The sequence below is a fragment of the Phalacrocorax aristotelis genome, chromosome 1, assembly GCF_949628215.1.
Source record: "Phalacrocorax aristotelis chromosome 1, bGulAri2.1, whole genome shotgun sequence".
NCBI classification, from domain to species: Eukaryota; Metazoa; Chordata; class Aves; order Suliformes; family Phalacrocoracidae; genus Phalacrocorax; species Phalacrocorax aristotelis.
In genome coordinates this window covers 67,075,928-67,091,928 of record NC_134276.1, presented here as the reverse complement: position 1 = coordinate 67,091,928, position 16,001 = coordinate 67,075,928, and the positions used below count along the sequence as shown (strand labels likewise).

The window sequence follows — 16,001 nt, the reverse complement described above, 5'->3', positions numbered from 1 at the left end:
TTTACCTGTTATTTGTGGGGGAAGGGACGTGAATCGTCACTTTAATAAGGGAGCGCCGGCCGAGGCCCGGCACTGGCAGGTGTGAGGCCGAGCGGGGGCAAAGCCGGGGCTCCCGCCCCAAAACACCCGCCGCCCTTGGCAGCTCCCACCCGCGTTTCCCACATCCCAACACCACAGCCTGATGGCTCCCTGCTTTCACCACCCAGGGCCCCGTGACCTTGGCCTGGCGCTCGCCGGGAGCTGGCCTTCATCTCCCCTTTTTTGGGGGGTTTTCCCTCGGTTATGCCCGGTGAGGTCGCTTTTTGCTGTGAAGGCCATGTCTTTGGTGGTCCCAGAGCCTGCCGTTGCATCTCCTTCATCTTCTTGCCTTCTTTAAACAGGCTGTTGTATTAAAAATATGTCTAAAACCCAGCTCTGCCCTGAAAAAGTCAACTTTGTCTTTTGACTTGAAAAAGTACTGCTTGTTTCCTTTCATCAGTTTACTCTTTTTCTGCAAGATTATGATTTGCTCATAAATGTCAATATTGACACTGGAATGTTACAGAGAACAAATCATCCTATGGAGCATGGAAAACCCAAAACGGTTCGAGCCTGAGGAGTCTAGGGGGATGATTTTGCAATGCTGAGTGCCTCATCTCAGTGAAAATAAGGTTTTATTTGCTGGTCACTGCTCCTAATCACCTTCCACCCTGGAAATATATTCTGCTGGCATATATGCTTTCCTTTTAGGAGTAATGAGGACCTCTGGGGTGTGTTTTCATACTGTAAGACCTCTTGTTTCTCAGATATCTGGAATTTGCTGCTTTTCCCAGTTCACTCCTTAAATGAGCAGTATACCAGTCTTCTATGTTGGAAAGCAGGTTATAGGATGTTCAGTATTGCATGGTATATGCACCATGTAATGTCAATGTTTTCCCCTAATAACAGAGTATGGTCAAGTTTAAGTGCCCTACTTGCTGATAACCTTTTGTGATTGAGCTAATATTCAGCATGATTTGAGTGAATCCAAGGTGTAAGTTTTGCATAAGATACTGAAACTGGTCAGTTTTATCTCCCTCACCTTTCCGCTGTTTTCATGCTTAGATTAGAAGGTACATTCTTAAATGGTATAGTTGAGCTCTTCCGGCTCTACCGTTTATGCATTAAGGCTATAGAGAATGGTCTTTGGCGAGTGTTTTGTGGATGGTCTGGCAATTATCTTATTCTGGTTTTAGATCTCAGGACAGAGAGTACAATTTAGATTATACTGGAGAGCAAATTAAACAAACATTGCCTTTCATTTGCCCTCTTCTGTATCGACAAGCATAACACCAAAGCAAAGATAAGATTAAGTTAGTGGTATTCTTCATCACTCATAGGGTTAATTATTACACTTTGTAGCCTTATTGCAATAATGCATGGTGCAAGACGACTAAAATCAGGCTTTCATAGTAGACCTGGAAATGTGGAATTAACCTTTTCCCATCTTTTTTGACCTGGAGACTCCCTACAGTTCCTCCCACTCAGATCTACCTGTTGCCACCGCAACTGTTGGAGAAAGCTACTTTGACATAAGCTAAAAGAAACACTTTTTCTATTTCTTCTGCTATTGCATCATTACATTACAGGACCCATCAGCATAGGAAGTTGTGAAAGCCAGAAGCATAAATGTGTTTAAAAAAGATTGCACAAATTTGTGGACAACAGGTTCATTCACGACTATTCAATCTAATGCAACTTCTGGCTCAGGAAGTCTGTACATCACTGATTACCAGAAGTTGAGAGGGTAGCTGGAGGAAGGATCATGGTGTGCTTGATGTGTTGCTGACAGTCTTTCTTTCAGCATCTAGCTCTGTCCCTTAGCAGAAAATGGATGCAGAACGAGAGGGGCTCCGAGTCCGATTCGTTATGGCCCTTCTGTGCCCGCTTGACAAGACATGCAAGTTTACAAACAACACCGATAGGGAAGTTATTTTATATATTCAGGTAGGCATTGGGCTCATTTCAAATCATTAATAGTGGTGTGGGTATCACATGTATCACATATGTAAGGAATGCTTCAATAGGAAAATGGCACAGAGGGACTGGGGGCCACAACATGATCTGGAAGTGCTCTGGTTCAATATCATTAATCCATGTTCTTCTTCAACCAGTCGATGTATTTGGATACCCTTGTGTAAACCCCGTAGCTGCCTTTAACAGCACAGCCCTTTCCCCAGCTGACAATCCCAGTCAGAAACCATGTGTTCTTGTACTTTGTAGCATGAGGGCCACCACTGTCTCCTTTGCAGGAGTCTTTAACGCCAGATAGGTCTCCTGCACAGAACATATTCTCTGTAATATTTAAATTGGTCTCCTTTTCACATTCTTGTGTCTTTACACGAGGCAAATCAACTCTCATCAGAACAGAAGAGGTGGCACCTCCATCTAGTAGGCGTCCCCATCCGCTCACCGTGGAGAACTTGATGGAGGACAGTTCATACACTGCAAACCGTTTTTCAGGCAAACATATTGGCACCACGTAGTCGGTGAAATTCACGGGTGTTTCCAGTCTCAGGAGGGCAATATCGTGATTGACTTGTCCAGTCATGTATCCTTCATGAATGATAATCCTGGCAACTCGACTTTCTTGCTCAGTTTTCTCATCATAATTTATTGCGTGTTCACCTGGAAAAGTTATTAATCGCAGGTCACGTCAGGCAGCTCCTTGATTCCTCCGAAGTTTGAGGAGATAGGGGTTTTTTAGTCTGATGCCTCTTAAGGACAGCTCCCTTATGCTACCAAAGCCTGCACATTTTGTCATTCACTCTGGTTTGTCAGGATGGGGAGCCGTCATCACAACCGCAGCTAGATAACATGAGGAGGGGAGGATACGTACCCAGTCTCACCCGAAACTTTTCAGGACGAATACACTCCAAACAGTGAGCTGCAGTGACGACCCACTCTGGGGAAAGCAGGGTACCACCACACGTCTCTCTCTGATCCTGTATTATAAGGGCCTGCCGGCGTAAAACAAATGTCTTACATCAAATGTGCGCTTGATGTCAATCTCAGTAGTTGGGTATTATATTTCTTCTTTCTGTCACTTTATGAAACTGTGATTGTGAATACAATGCCGGTTGTCTGGAGAATTTAGGAGGGGGGAGTCTTTCCATTGACATTTTCTCCATCTTGTAGTAATGGCCCTGTCTATTACGGCCAAGAGCATATCCCTCCAAGCTGCAGCTAAAATTCTTGCTGGCAGTAATGATAAGGACTAAGGGGTCAGGAGATGGAGGAGGCTGTATTACCACTCCACTCCTCTGAAAGCAGGCACTCCAGGACAAGGCTAAGATGCATGATTGAAACAGGTGGATCTGCTCGCTACAGATGAAGAAGGAATTTGGTTGTCCAGACCTGGCACTTTTTATGGATTTTTGACATAATAGCTTTAAAACAATGAAGTTAAGACAGCGGTTTCGTAAGGAAATAAAAAAAAAGGCAATGAAAGATTTCTGAAGACTCACTTGCCATGGGCATTCCCCTGGAGGACAGATTAAACCACCTACTATTCTCCCCTGTGCAGCTGCTTTTTTTTGTGTCAGCACTGGTATTTTTCCACACGGGTATTTCACTGAAAAAGAGAAAAAAACCCAAACAAAAACCAAAAACAAACCAAAGGGCAGCAAGTGTGATTTTTATTGCACTGAATTCACAGCAAAATGTGTAAGGTCTTCAGTGAAGTTATGTTTGCTGAAAACCTGGTTTCTAGCCTGGAAGCATGGGTTCTCAAAAGTAATTTAAAACAGCTCATCAGGTAAGTAGTCTTTTTGTTTGGAAACAGCCAGAAATGCTCTTACAAATAGAGTGCAGGCCCATACAGTATCATTGACATATATTCACAGGAGTTTGCAAACAACATAACCTGCTTAAGATATACATCAACACAATGAGGGAGGCTGCAGGTTAAAGAGCAGAAGTGACTCTGTCAAGCTTTGTAGTCTACATATTTTCAGCGACCCTGCTGACTTTAAGTCAGTTGTACGAAGTGCACAGCATCCACGGCATGGTGAGACACAGGCTTAAGCATGGGATGCACACCTTGCTCTCTGGTGTTGGGGTAGACCTGAAGATCTGCTAAGAGCAGACACTATGTCTTCTGGTATGCCTCCCGGCAGACTGTGCCTGGTTTGCTTGGGTCCAGAGCATCCCTTGATTCTTCTGGACTGCACATCTCAGTCTAAGGTCGGTTTTTAGCCTGAGCAAGCATGTGAAAACCGGCAATAAGGGAACCAAATCTTGAGGACTGAACCTGCGACTGAGATGCAGTGCAGAGGAAAAGTACATCCTTCACTCAACAGAGTTTTCCTTCCAGGAATAAGAAGGCCTAGCTTTGGGGTTTTTTTTGTGCCATGTGGCTGTGCTGTAACTGAACACACCATCCCTTACATCCAGCAGTCACTCTGCAGTAACTCTGTGAGGACGAGTGCTCACCCTCTGTCACTTTGGGAGCCAGGGCCCTATAGTCTATGCTGAGCTGAATCTGACATCCCCACGCATATGTAATAGCCTGAATGTGCCAGTTACTTCTCCTGATGCAAAGACAGCATCAAGCTTTTACAGGAACAGGCAAGGTATGGAAAACCAGGACTGGCTCTTTGGCGGCAGCTGGAAGAAGGTGAGCGTAGATGTCACACAAACCCCTACCCTCGAAGGCTGTATGTAGGGCAGTGCAAGTTTGGGCATTTGAAAGGGACATTGTGAGAGATGACAGAAGGATGGTGAAGGGACTGGCAGTCTGGCAATTAGTTTTGTCTCCTTGCAGTGCATGGTCAGTGTTACAGGTATTTTGGTCCCCAAGAATACATCTTCCTTGCAGGGGAAGACAGGCTGGAAAGCCTGTGGGGAATATTGAATTCATTGTTCTCAGCTTTGAACAAAAGCAGCTTCCCCATCACATGATATTGCGGAATCTGCTCATAAGGGGTAAGCACATTACTACGTGTTGTTTTCTAATGAAATTGCTGTTGTTGAGAGCTACGTTGTCGTTATCAGTTCTCTGCATGAGTGCTCCATTGAGGTGTGTGTAGGGGGGCATTACCCCTCAGAATTACTTTGCGTGCTCCCTGCAGCTCTGTCGCTTATTTTCATATCCCCAGGGGTTTCTTTTTCCCCTCTAATAAAGTAATTGAAGTAGGCATCTGCAATAGAGTCAGTTGCCAGCTTATGTACTGGAAAAATAATTAACTTGTGCTATCCTAGTCCCAGCTGAAATTTACCTTGTCAGGTGGGTAAGAGAAATATCTAGCCATAGTGTCTAGAAAAATACCAAAAGCGTATTGATCCCACCAAAGAGGGAAAAAAAAAAGGGGGAGAAAAAAGGAAAAAAAAAAAGAGTAACTGATTTTCTCTGGTTTTAATAGGCCTCTTCCTCTCTTGACTCCTGTGCTGAAATAAATATGGTAATAAAATCCATAGTCACAAATTCAGATTGGAGATCCAACAGTAGAGCAATGCTGCCCCAAAAATATTTTCCCAAATTATTTTTACCTCTGGGGCCAGGAAAGAGGGCTCCAAAAGGCTCCCTGCTCAGTGTGCACACTTCCCCAGCTGCGTTTCTGGCGTGTCTAACTTCCACCAGAAGCCCAAACCTACTGCTCTGGACTCCACCCGCGAAGAAGAGGTGGGGAGCTGGTGGCTAAGGGTTATACCTCGCACCTCCTGATGCGTACGAGAAAACTTTTCTTCCAGGGCTGGCTTGGACTTCACATCAGGCTAGTAGTATCTTACCTTGGGGAATGCAGGACACACCATCACTTGCTAACATGTAATCGTCCGCACAGAAGCACGCTCGTTTTTCAGACTGCTCGTCAGTACAGTACTGTTCACAGCCACCATTGTCGTAAATGCACTTCAGTTTGTCAGCCACGGCTAAAGTCAGAGAAAGAGTATTTAGGTTGCCAAATGTAGATTTTGGTGCTTACTGTGAGTCAAGTGCAGCTTGAAATGTTGACAGGGAAGCAAGGCAGCAAAGCCATTTCTGTGATTTATGTGCAGTGACTGCATGAAAAACACCTCCCATTTGGCAAAAGCGAGGCAGACCTGGATCTCCAGGGATTAAGGAGGAAAAGTCTATGCCTAAGAAACATACATCTAAAATTAAATCAGTCTGTGTTTATACAGTATCTGAGCTGTCTGGAGGTGTCATACTTGTGTGGTCACCGTCGTAATATATGACTGAAAAAGTATAACTATTTTGTATTTTGCCATTTGGCAGAAGGATGCTCTGGGATGACCGTTGAGGCTGCCTGGTTAGATTTGATGAGTGCCTAGTCCTTGTTTGGCCTCAGCATGCTCTGAGGGTGTAAGTGTAACACTCAGTATGCAGTGCCCACTGGAATCCATGGAAAGACTTTATTAACCACTGGATCCGTCCCCTTGGCCTTGGTATGATGCACATCCAGCGTAGTTCTCATTCACATACTGCACCGAGCTTCTAAGTCAGTGTAACTTAGGAGAGCTGCTCTGCAGGAAGATCTGGATAGGCTGGAAGAGTGGGCCAACAAGAATTTCATGAAGTTCAACAAGGACAAGTGTAAGGTCATGCACCTGGGAAAGCATAATCCAGGAGTGCAGCACAGGCTGGGATCCACCTGGCTGGGGAGCAGCTCTGTGGAAAGGGACCTGGGGGTCCTGGTGGACAGGAAGCTCAACATGAGCGAACAGGGTGCTGCTGCGGCCAAGAAGGCCAACAGGATGCTGGGTTGCATCAGAAAGGGCATCGCCAGCAGAGATAAAGAAGTCATCATCCCACTCTACTCAGTGCTTGCCAGGCCACACCTGGAGTACTGTGTACAGTTCTGGTCCCCGCTATACAAAAAGGATGTGGCCAGGCCGGAAGGGGTCCAGAGAAGGGCCACCAAGATGATCAGAGGACAGGGAAGCCTGCCATACGGGATAGACTGGGAGAGGTGGGCTTGTTCAGCCTTGGGAAAAGGAGGCTCAGAGGGGATCTCATCCCCATGTACCAGTACTTAAGGGGCAGCTACAAAGAAGATGGAGACTCTCTTTTTACAAGGAGTCCCATGGAGAGGGCAAGGGGGAATGGACACAAGTTGCTCTTGGGGAGATTGGAATAATCTCCCCAGGGAAGTGGTTGACTCGGCCACGTTGGACACCTTCAAGAGTCAGCTGGACAGGGTGCTGGGCCATCTTGTCTAGACTGTGCTCTTCCTAGAAAGGTTGGACTGGATGATCCCTGAGGTCCCTTCCAACCTGTGATCCTGTGATTCTGTGAACTTCAGCAATTGGGTAGGAAAAAAAATTCCTCCTTTTCTTTCAGACCATGGATAAAAGGCAATTTTTTTACAAAGTCATCATGGGGTAATAATTATCCTGGTGCCTTGCAGTGCCTGACAACCAAGCTGGTTAGATCCATCACACGACACCACAGGGAGTGTGAACAGTAGCTGTTTCTGATAGAATGGTGCAGAATGATAATTATTGCTGCTGTTTATCTCAGTGCCTTGCATTTGAATTAATAATGACATTTTTGTTTGGTTAAGCTATGCTAGAGCTGACCTTTTTCACAGCTTTTGCCCTCATATTCGTCGGGACAGCGGCACACATAATCCTGAAACTGGTCGTCACAACTCCCACCATTCTGACAGGGGTTGGAGTCACACTGGTTAGGGTCTGTAAAAACATTCAGTGTCAGTCTGGCTCACGCGGAGAGCTGCAGCGGCGGGAGTGTTTTTGCAGCTGCTAGAACATCCCAAACAATCGTACCAGAATAGATGTGCCAGAACTCTCTCTGGAAGAAAAAGATGCAAGATTTAATTAAAGAAAAATTAACCCAGGTTAAGTCCTAAAGCCCTTGTAGTACAAGGCAGCCACAGTGACGCCCCTTTGCCATTATAATTTATGAAAATTGATGTCCATAGGTTATTATACATTGTTTCCTACATGCTACAGTATTTTTATATACCAGTAGAAAAGGACACTGTGTAACACCCACAAATAGGTTATCCATCAATAACGTCCGTATGGATTAGGTGAGATTGACTGAAACAGATGTTGCACAATACAATAATTTAAGGTATTGTCAGGTCAGGAGTTACTGGGGGGCTGGGAAACGACTTAGAGAGCATCCACTTTCCCACCCCCACCCCCAGATCGGTACTGCCTGGGCTGCCCCATGCACTATGCCCTCCTGCAGCTCACGCCTGCTGCCCGTCCCCCTATAAATATAAGAGAAAAATGCAAACAGCAGGACACGAAGTGCTTTTTTTTTTGCTCTCATGGTTTAAAGTGTAAAAGCACACCCATGAGTAGGCTGGGGGTCCATCTGACGGTGAGCGCTCACCCAGCCCTGTGTTACTTACAGTCCTTTCATCATTGTGGTAAATCTCTCTTGCTTCCTCAAAGGAACACTTTTCTTCCATGCATTCTCGCTCTACTGACCCCAGTTTAATCTCTTCGAAGAAGCTGTTGGCTCGTCTTTGCCTTTGCAGAACGCGGCTTGCCTCTTCCTGCTTTAGAAAGACTGAAAAACAGTGGCACGGTCTGTTTGTCATACAGCTGCGCTCTCCAGACAGAGAAGACGGGGCTGATGATTTCCCCTGAAAGCTTTTCTGCTTCCCAGGCTTTTTCTGAGATGCTTTAGACCTGCCTCCCTGGTGAAGTGGCAGCACATTAATTTTATGGAGCCCAGAGATTAAGAGAAGGTGGCGTGTTACGCCGATGTTGTCTGTCAGCGACTCCTAAGGTACCATTGCACATCACAGAGTAGGTCTCAACAGGAGCAGCACAGTTTCTTTCAGTCCTAGCAGCTGAAAAGCATGTGTTGCTCTATCTAGCGCTGACGTACATGGCGACACCCCATTTTCCTGTACTCGCTACGGTAAGTCACTTGGTGACGGGGGGACCACAGTCACCCCTAACCCCCAGTGCTCCATTCCTCACCTGTGTTATCTCACACCCTTTCCCTCTTTGTCCCTGCAGGAGGGACTTCCCCTGCCACTTGCAGACCACAATTTTAGAACCACTGCTTTAATATATTTATCTTTATTTTTCTTCTGTAAAAAGGGCTACATTAAGGTACATAGGAAGGCTGGACAATGCTGTTTGCATTGTGGATGGCTCCCAGCTGCTGCCAGCACCATATATCACAGCCACGTGGGCCTTCTCCCTGTGCGCCTCTGCCATGCTTTGGAAAGACATTGGGTAGACAGGTTCAATAGCAGGTGTGAGCAGAGCTCACATCGTAGCGCTACATCAACTTCCAGCCGACAGAAGTATGCACTGAAAGAGTTGACGGTGTTGTCACCATGCTGATCTGCTCCTTGGCTCCAGGGTGCAAGCACATCACGCAACTCTGCCCTCCTGGTGTAATTCAGGATAATGAACAAGAAGTCCCAGTGCTGCGGTGTACGTTTGCTCCATGTACTACACAGAACAAGTCTTGAAATAATTAATTTTGCATTTTTTATTTTCTCCTCCATGGCAGTAGGGGATTCTGGAGCTTCATGACAACAACTACATTTCAGCGCTTTTAACTATGTCACCTGGGGTTGTGGGCAGATTCAGGGATTGAGGCCGATGCATGTCGCCTGCCTTTCCCACAGGACTTTCTCCACTACATGACCCCTGAGAGAGCGGGAGTTTCCTCCTACCTGCTGGAAGGGCCCTGAGGTGGTTGCTGAAGGACAAGATGCGTGTGTCCTCACCAACACACACACAAACGTAAATCCTGAGAGGGGTTATTCCAGTCTGGTGAGTTGTCTCACCAGAGCACTTGCTGAATTACATGCAAAATAGTGGTAATTTCCCCTATATTTCAAAGTTACTTGAAGGAATAAAGTATTATGTGGCTTGCATTGAATTTATCCCAGGGGGCTTCATAAACATTAGCCCATTGTAGGAATGTCAGCTGGGTCTTTGTGCTGTGATTTCGAAGTCAGGCTGTATGCTTGTAATATGGCTTTCTTTAAAGGCTTTTCATTAACCTTACACAGCAGATACGTGACACATGTGTCAGTGCACAGGCACGGACTCTGGCAGAGCAGCGTGCCTGGGCGCGTGGCTGGGGACATCCTCCCACTTTTGTTTCGGCGTTGTTTGATTTTTTTACATTGGAACGCTTTCGACTTTGCTACATGTTTTTCCAGCTTTGTTCACTGCAGTGTGGGAGACCCAGTCAGTGCCTAACTGGGGATCTGAAAGCACTGGGTCTGCTTTATTAATCTGGGAGCGGATTTTCAGACACGTACTGGAGCCACCGAAGAGCTCCCACCTCACTGCCTTCGGCTGCTGCCGAAACAGGGTGGCTCCTCACCTCTTTAATTTCTCAGCAGCTGAATGACAGGCTATTGATTCTTTGCTTTGAAAAATACCACAGTTCAACATAAAATAACAATAAATCCGAGTTCCTTTTTCACATAGTGGGCAAGCACCTGATGGTTTGCCTGATGTCTGTGCAGTGAGACAATAGATTCACTTAGCAGCCTAGAGGTGCTTTTCTTTAGTTGGCAAAATAAGCGCACCGATGCCATCACTGAAAGCAAACAAGAGCCTTAGAATAACTCACAGGCACAGCCAGAGGCAGAACAAACATGCAACAGTGCTCAAAATTTGCAATGAAAATTACATCTGAGTTACAAGGAGAGAGGCCCATCGCCAGTAAACATAATTACAGCCATATCCTACAACGTACCTGCATCCAGAGAAAGCGGAATCAGTAGCAGAAAGCAGAGAAACAAAGTCATACACTGCCTGGGAACCATGATGAACCCTGTGAGCCAGCGGCCCTGTAGTGTATTGACATTTCAGCAAGGACTGTTTGGCCAAAGAGCTCAGCTTCAAATGCTCAGAGCCAGAGGAGGGGCCCGCGAGTCATGGAAACAGTAAAAGATCCATGACAGCCCGGCGAGCTGAGCGGAAGGGCACATGCAAATCCTGCAACGTGCCCTTTTCACACAAACAGGGAGCTTGGTTTGAAGTGTGCTCTACTGACCTGTGCAAAGGTTATGCTGACTACGCAGGCTGCTACCCTGGGCTGCCATTTTATATCTAACACACCTTTTTCCTGAGAATCATAAATGCTGGGACCCTGCATCTGTGTGACTGGCACTAACTTGGCCACATAGCCCCGCATGCAGAGAGCAGCGGCATGATATTCGTCTTGAATCAGCAGTCAAGATACAGCCTTTCAGTGCTTCGGAGTATGATCTAACCACTGACATCTGTCCTTCCCATTTTTCCATCGCCAACTGAAATTCTGCTCTTCTGGCTGAATTTACTTGGAGACACTAATTAACCAGCAAGAAACACCCTACACTGTTTGTCTGCATCTTTACTGCAAGATCCGTGTGACCTGCACAGATCTTACCAGCTGGAAGAGGTGCTGAGCTGATCCACGTTATATTTCATTAGTGATGATAGGGGTTTGGGGGGGCTGATCTGCAGACAATGTTTTATCTGGAACGTGAGCAGTCCTCTGAGTTAATGGAAATCAATTAATGGCATCAGACTAGAGAGCTGACAACATTCTTGTGGAAATATTTACTTAAGATAGCAGCGAGGTAAAGAGCATGTTTGTCTATGAGAAGTGAAGCGTTGCCTGAGGGCTGGAGGATTTTCCATGCCGTCCTCCCCTTCCAGCATGGAAAGGAAGGAGGGTCAGCGCAGCATCTGAATGCTACAGCAAAGAAAAGCAACAGCTGGATATTTACTTTGCTGCCAACTCTCAGTGTAACTCCCTGCAGAAGTCGTGATTGCTTAGGAAAGCCGGGCTCCCGGCCGTTCTTCACATGCTTTCCTGTTACTTAGTGGTGGTGCACACAGCTGGACGTCCTGCTTTGAAATCGCTTTCCCAAGAGGGGGCATCCGGGCACTTCTCTGGCTCGCAGCCTGGCTAATTCCCAGCAGCCCAGTTCCTGGGATCGTTGGGAACCTGTGGCAGGTCCTGTCCTGGGGCAGAGGAAGGAGGCCAGTTACTGGAATACAAGAGGAGCTACAGCAGCCCCACACTGTACCTGGCTCTGCTTTTTGGGAACCCTCTCCACACCTCAAAGCCTGCCAACACAGTCCTCGTTCCTTGTTCACTTGCCTACAGCAGTGAGTTGAAAACAGCAAGGGCACGTTCAGCTCAGCAAGACCAAAGCTAAGCTTGTTGGAGCTGCTTGAAAATGTCTTTTCCTCTCATCTTCTTGGGGAAAGATCTATCCCTGTCTATATGAATGAATCACACAGGTCAGAGCATGAGGCTGTGCCTCCCACTCCTGAGGCCAGCCTGGGTCTGCACCTATTGCCCCCCTCAGCCGCATCTCCTTAGGCTGGGTGGGTATCTCCCTGCCAGGGAGGGTGGGGTGGCTGCCAGTCCACAGCAGCATCACAGCACCTCTGCACCATGGCAGCCCTTTGCTTTCTCGTCTTCTTCCTTCGTAGTGTGCAGATCCTGTACATCCTTCAGGACTGATGCAGTGTTTTCCTTCTGTCTTCCTTCCTCCACTGGCATCCCTTAAGCATGGAAGATTTTGCATTTATTGTTTGGGACTACAGACAAACATCACTATTTTTAGAGCCCAGGGAGAAATGCCAAGAGCTAGGAACAACAGCCAGTTCATATGGGGACAGTCCTTCATCCAAGAAAACTTCATGCCATTATGTTTCATCAGGGATGACCGTGCCCATGAGGAGGGTCATTGGCGATTCAGTGGCCCCAGGACTTCATTACAGCTCTTCACTCATGAACTTCATATTCATGGGTCTTGTCGCAAAGCTGTTTCCTACTAACTTCAGCCGAGCCACTTATCTGGTTAGAGAGCTGTGTTCTTAAAGAAGAGCTCCCCTCCCTTACTGTCTTACACCCCAGCCGGAGGAGCAAACGTCAGTTCATTAGCCTTCCTGCCCCAGAAGATCCCTAAGCCTTCGTTTCTCTTCTTGTGTGGTCTTGCTGTAGTTCATGAGACTTGCCCTGGTATTCTGCTCTATAAATCTCCTTACCAGTGCAGGCTTCAGCCTTGGCTTATGTTTTCTGAGCAATTCCAAGAAAAATATTAATGCAAACATGCAGCCCTGCTGCTCATGGGTGCTGCTAGAATCAGTCTGGGGACAGCTGTTCAGAAAATGTGATTTAGGGTGTTTTTTAGTGTATGGTTTGGATGTGCCAAAGCTGCTTTATTTAAAAAAAAAAAAGTTAAAAAAATTAACCATGAAAAATGTTAACAATGTAAAATTAAAAAATCTAAAGCCTGGAAGACATGCTGAACTGATGTCTCAGAACATACCATTCTTTATTCTTGTTTTGTTCCCTACTGACATTTTTCAAAGAAAATCTCTTACGATTTTGCTATTTTAAGTTTTATATTTCGTGTTGACAGGTATGGAAGCTTTTGGGAACCGTGCCACTTGGTCTGATCCAACAGGTCACTGGCCCTTTAAACATAAGGTTTCTAGTCGGCACTCAGGAACAATTTAAAAAAATACATCAGTGATTTCTATTTCAAAGAGGCCCATAAGAGATCATTTGAGTAAGCTGGCAAGGCTGTGTCTAGGTAAGAAAGGCATAGGAACAAGCTGCCTCATGAATTTATGGAAAAGTCAATTTCAATCTCCAGTAACAATAGTAACTTGCCATTACTCATTTATCAGACTAGTTAAAAGCAAGCCAAACTTTGTGATCAAGTTAATAATTTCCTGTTTCTGTTGTATTAATCTATAAATATATTAATATCACGCTGCTAAATTTTAAAGCAAATTATTTAATTTTTAGACATCAAAAGAGAACTATTTCTTTCCAGGAGAAGATTAGATGGCTGCTGACTGAGCTCTGTTCCCCTATAGAGCAGGTATTTTCATAAAGAGGAAGTAGGAGATGGGGATATAATATTTTTGAGAATTTCTTTCTGACTGGCTCTGAATACAAGTGCTGAACATTTTATTTTTTAATCTTGACGTGGGTTATTTCTTCCTTTTCTTTTGCTGCGGATATCTGGGGAGAAGGATATCTGAAGATACTTGGTAATAAAGGAAACAGAAGACACAGGAAAATTAAATTTAAAATAAAGGCAGTGTGCCCCAAAGTTTGCCACCTAGCTCACTTGGTAGTAAGAGATATTAACTTTACTGCAGCCCTTCTCTTGACTGTGTCCCGAGACCATCACAGCTGCAACAGCACCACCAGTAAATCCGTAGTCTTTTAAATGCAGCTGGGGACCTTGCAGTCTTCTCAATCGATGTGAAATGAGTAAATACAAGAACCTGAAAGGTGATTAATCAATTCACTTCAACTGGTTTGTCAAAGATAAGATTTCAGCACCAAACCGGCTGATCCGAGTAAAAACCTTCCAGAATAAAAACGCAAAACTCGATCCATAGTTTTCTACCACCGTCTTTAGGATGCGGCTGGTGCAGGCGACGGCAGCCACAGCGGTACTCGGGAGAGATGCAAAGATGCCCAGCAAGCAAATTTTAGTGCATCGTCTCTTCTTGTCTTACTGGTATAGGGGCTTCACGTTGTGGGTGATTCTAGCCTGTCTCCACAGGGTCAGAGCCGCGGAGGAGCTGGCAGGGCTCCTCGCGGTTTGCCTTTGTCCTGGCCGCAACTCGGCCTCTCCTCGCGAAGGGCGGAGGGACTCATCATCTTGCTACACCGCCAGGGGGGATGACGAAGCGTTGCCACTTCATCTTGCAGCCTGCTTTTTGTGTACAGCACGCCACATTTTTTGCTTTCGAGGCTTTGTCTAGACAAATCGCTGCCCAGATTTCTCAAGAAAAGGCTTGAGCTGTGGACGAGGACTTCACTGTGAATGCCCTTTGGACCAAGCAAAACAGTTGGAGCCTGTTGACGAGGGGTGTGTGTTTATTTACATGTGATGATATTTTCAGCTAACCACGTACAACAGCACATGAGCAGCCGAGGGAGGAAATGGATGCTGAAACAGCTGTTCTGGCCTTACCCATGCTCCTGCAGAGCCCCCCAGCGCCTCACCGCCCTGGGCACCCCGTGCCCCTGCCCTGCTGCCTTTGGAGGCTGTCCCTGGCGGGAACCATGCTGGCATTGCAGAGGCTGCAGCCACAGGAGCAAGCGAGGGTGCTTCCGCTCAGGGAGGGGAATGGTGCACCTGTTCCGGGAGCTGATCTGGCCAAAAACTGCCTGGGGAAGGGGGGGCGATAACCGAGTAGCTCCCTTGTGCTGGAGGGAGCACGGGTGCAACGGTGCAGCACTTGGGAGGCAGGAGGGGAGCCTTCTGCTGGACTGGCAGCAGCCCCACGCAGCAGCTACTTCGGCATACGACATACAGCATTTTTTTCAAGTTAAAACACCTTTGTGCCCTGTGCTCCTCGCCCCACCAGCCCCATGTGCTCACCTCAAAAAATAATCCACCCGATCCACGCTCTCCCTTCTTTACCTTCAGATCTCTGACTGACCAACATGTTACAGCTGAACGGGTCAGTTTGAGGTGCGTCGGCTTGGAAATATGTGGAAAAGAATAAAAAAAACAAAAACCAGGAGAAACCCAATACAATCTTGCGGGCGAGGGAGCTGGCATCCCTCTGCCCAAGCGCCATCTCAGGAGCACCTCCTGCTGCCTTTCAAGCAGCAGCTCACCAATTAAGGAGAACAAGTGCTTTGGTCCCCGTATTGCGTATGCTATTACACAGCCTCCTGCATAGAAAAGTGACAAGCTTCAAGTTTCACAAGCCTTAAAATTCTTTCCTGGGTGTATTATTAGGAGGAGGAGTGGAAATTTTATAAATAAACGGGACAGGCTTTAAAGAGGGTTTCAGGAAGTCGCCTGGAACAAAGTTAAGTGGAGCACGATACGTTGGCCAAAGGCCTTGAGTTGTCCTCCTGCCTCAGCTGGCCTCACCCTGTCAGGGTGCTTGTAAGGACAGGAGAAGCTATTTATCAAGTGTTTTGCTATTAAAGGTCAGAAAACTACCCTCCCCTCTTGGAGTCTTTACATGGCCATTCATTTCTTTTCAGCTGCTTCTGAGTTGCCAAAAAAAAATCTCCTCTTTATCTTCCTCAACAGCTG

At 46.4% G+C, this 16,001-nt stretch overlaps 1 protein-coding gene across 1 annotated transcript; it reads right to left on the bottom strand.

The window, feature by feature from the left end:
* Positions 1 to 1,940: 1,940 nt before the first annotated feature.
* Positions 1,941 to 10,826, bottom strand: F7 (coagulation factor VII). Its single transcript, XM_075091295.1, has 8 exons — positions 10,673 to 10,826; positions 8,343 to 8,503; positions 7,747 to 7,771; positions 7,540 to 7,653; positions 5,749 to 5,889; positions 3,486 to 3,592; positions 2,858 to 2,978; positions 1,941 to 2,646 (listed from the first exon to the last, which is right to left on the bottom strand). Exons 1-8 carry the CDS (start codon positions 10,740 to 10,742, stop codon positions 2,108 to 2,110), a joined length of 1,278 nt encoding a protein of 425 aa, XP_074947396.1. The 5' UTR covers positions 10,743 to 10,826; the 3' UTR covers positions 1,941 to 2,107.
* Between the last annotated feature and the right edge of the window lie 5,175 nt (positions 10,827 to 16,001).

Coding starts and splice junctions, on each gene's coding strand:
- F7 (XM_075091295.1), bottom strand. CDS start 10,742: ATGGTTCCCAGGCAGTGTATGACTTTGTTTCTCTGCTTTCTGCTACTG. Junction 7,654..7,746: donor GTTCTGGCACATCTATTCTG/GTACGATTGTTT, acceptor ATGTTTTTACAG/ACCCTAACCAGTGTGACTCC. Junction 2,647..2,857: donor AAAGTTTCGGGTGAGACTGG/GTACGTATCCTC, acceptor TAACTTTTCCAG/GTGAACACGCAATAAATTAT.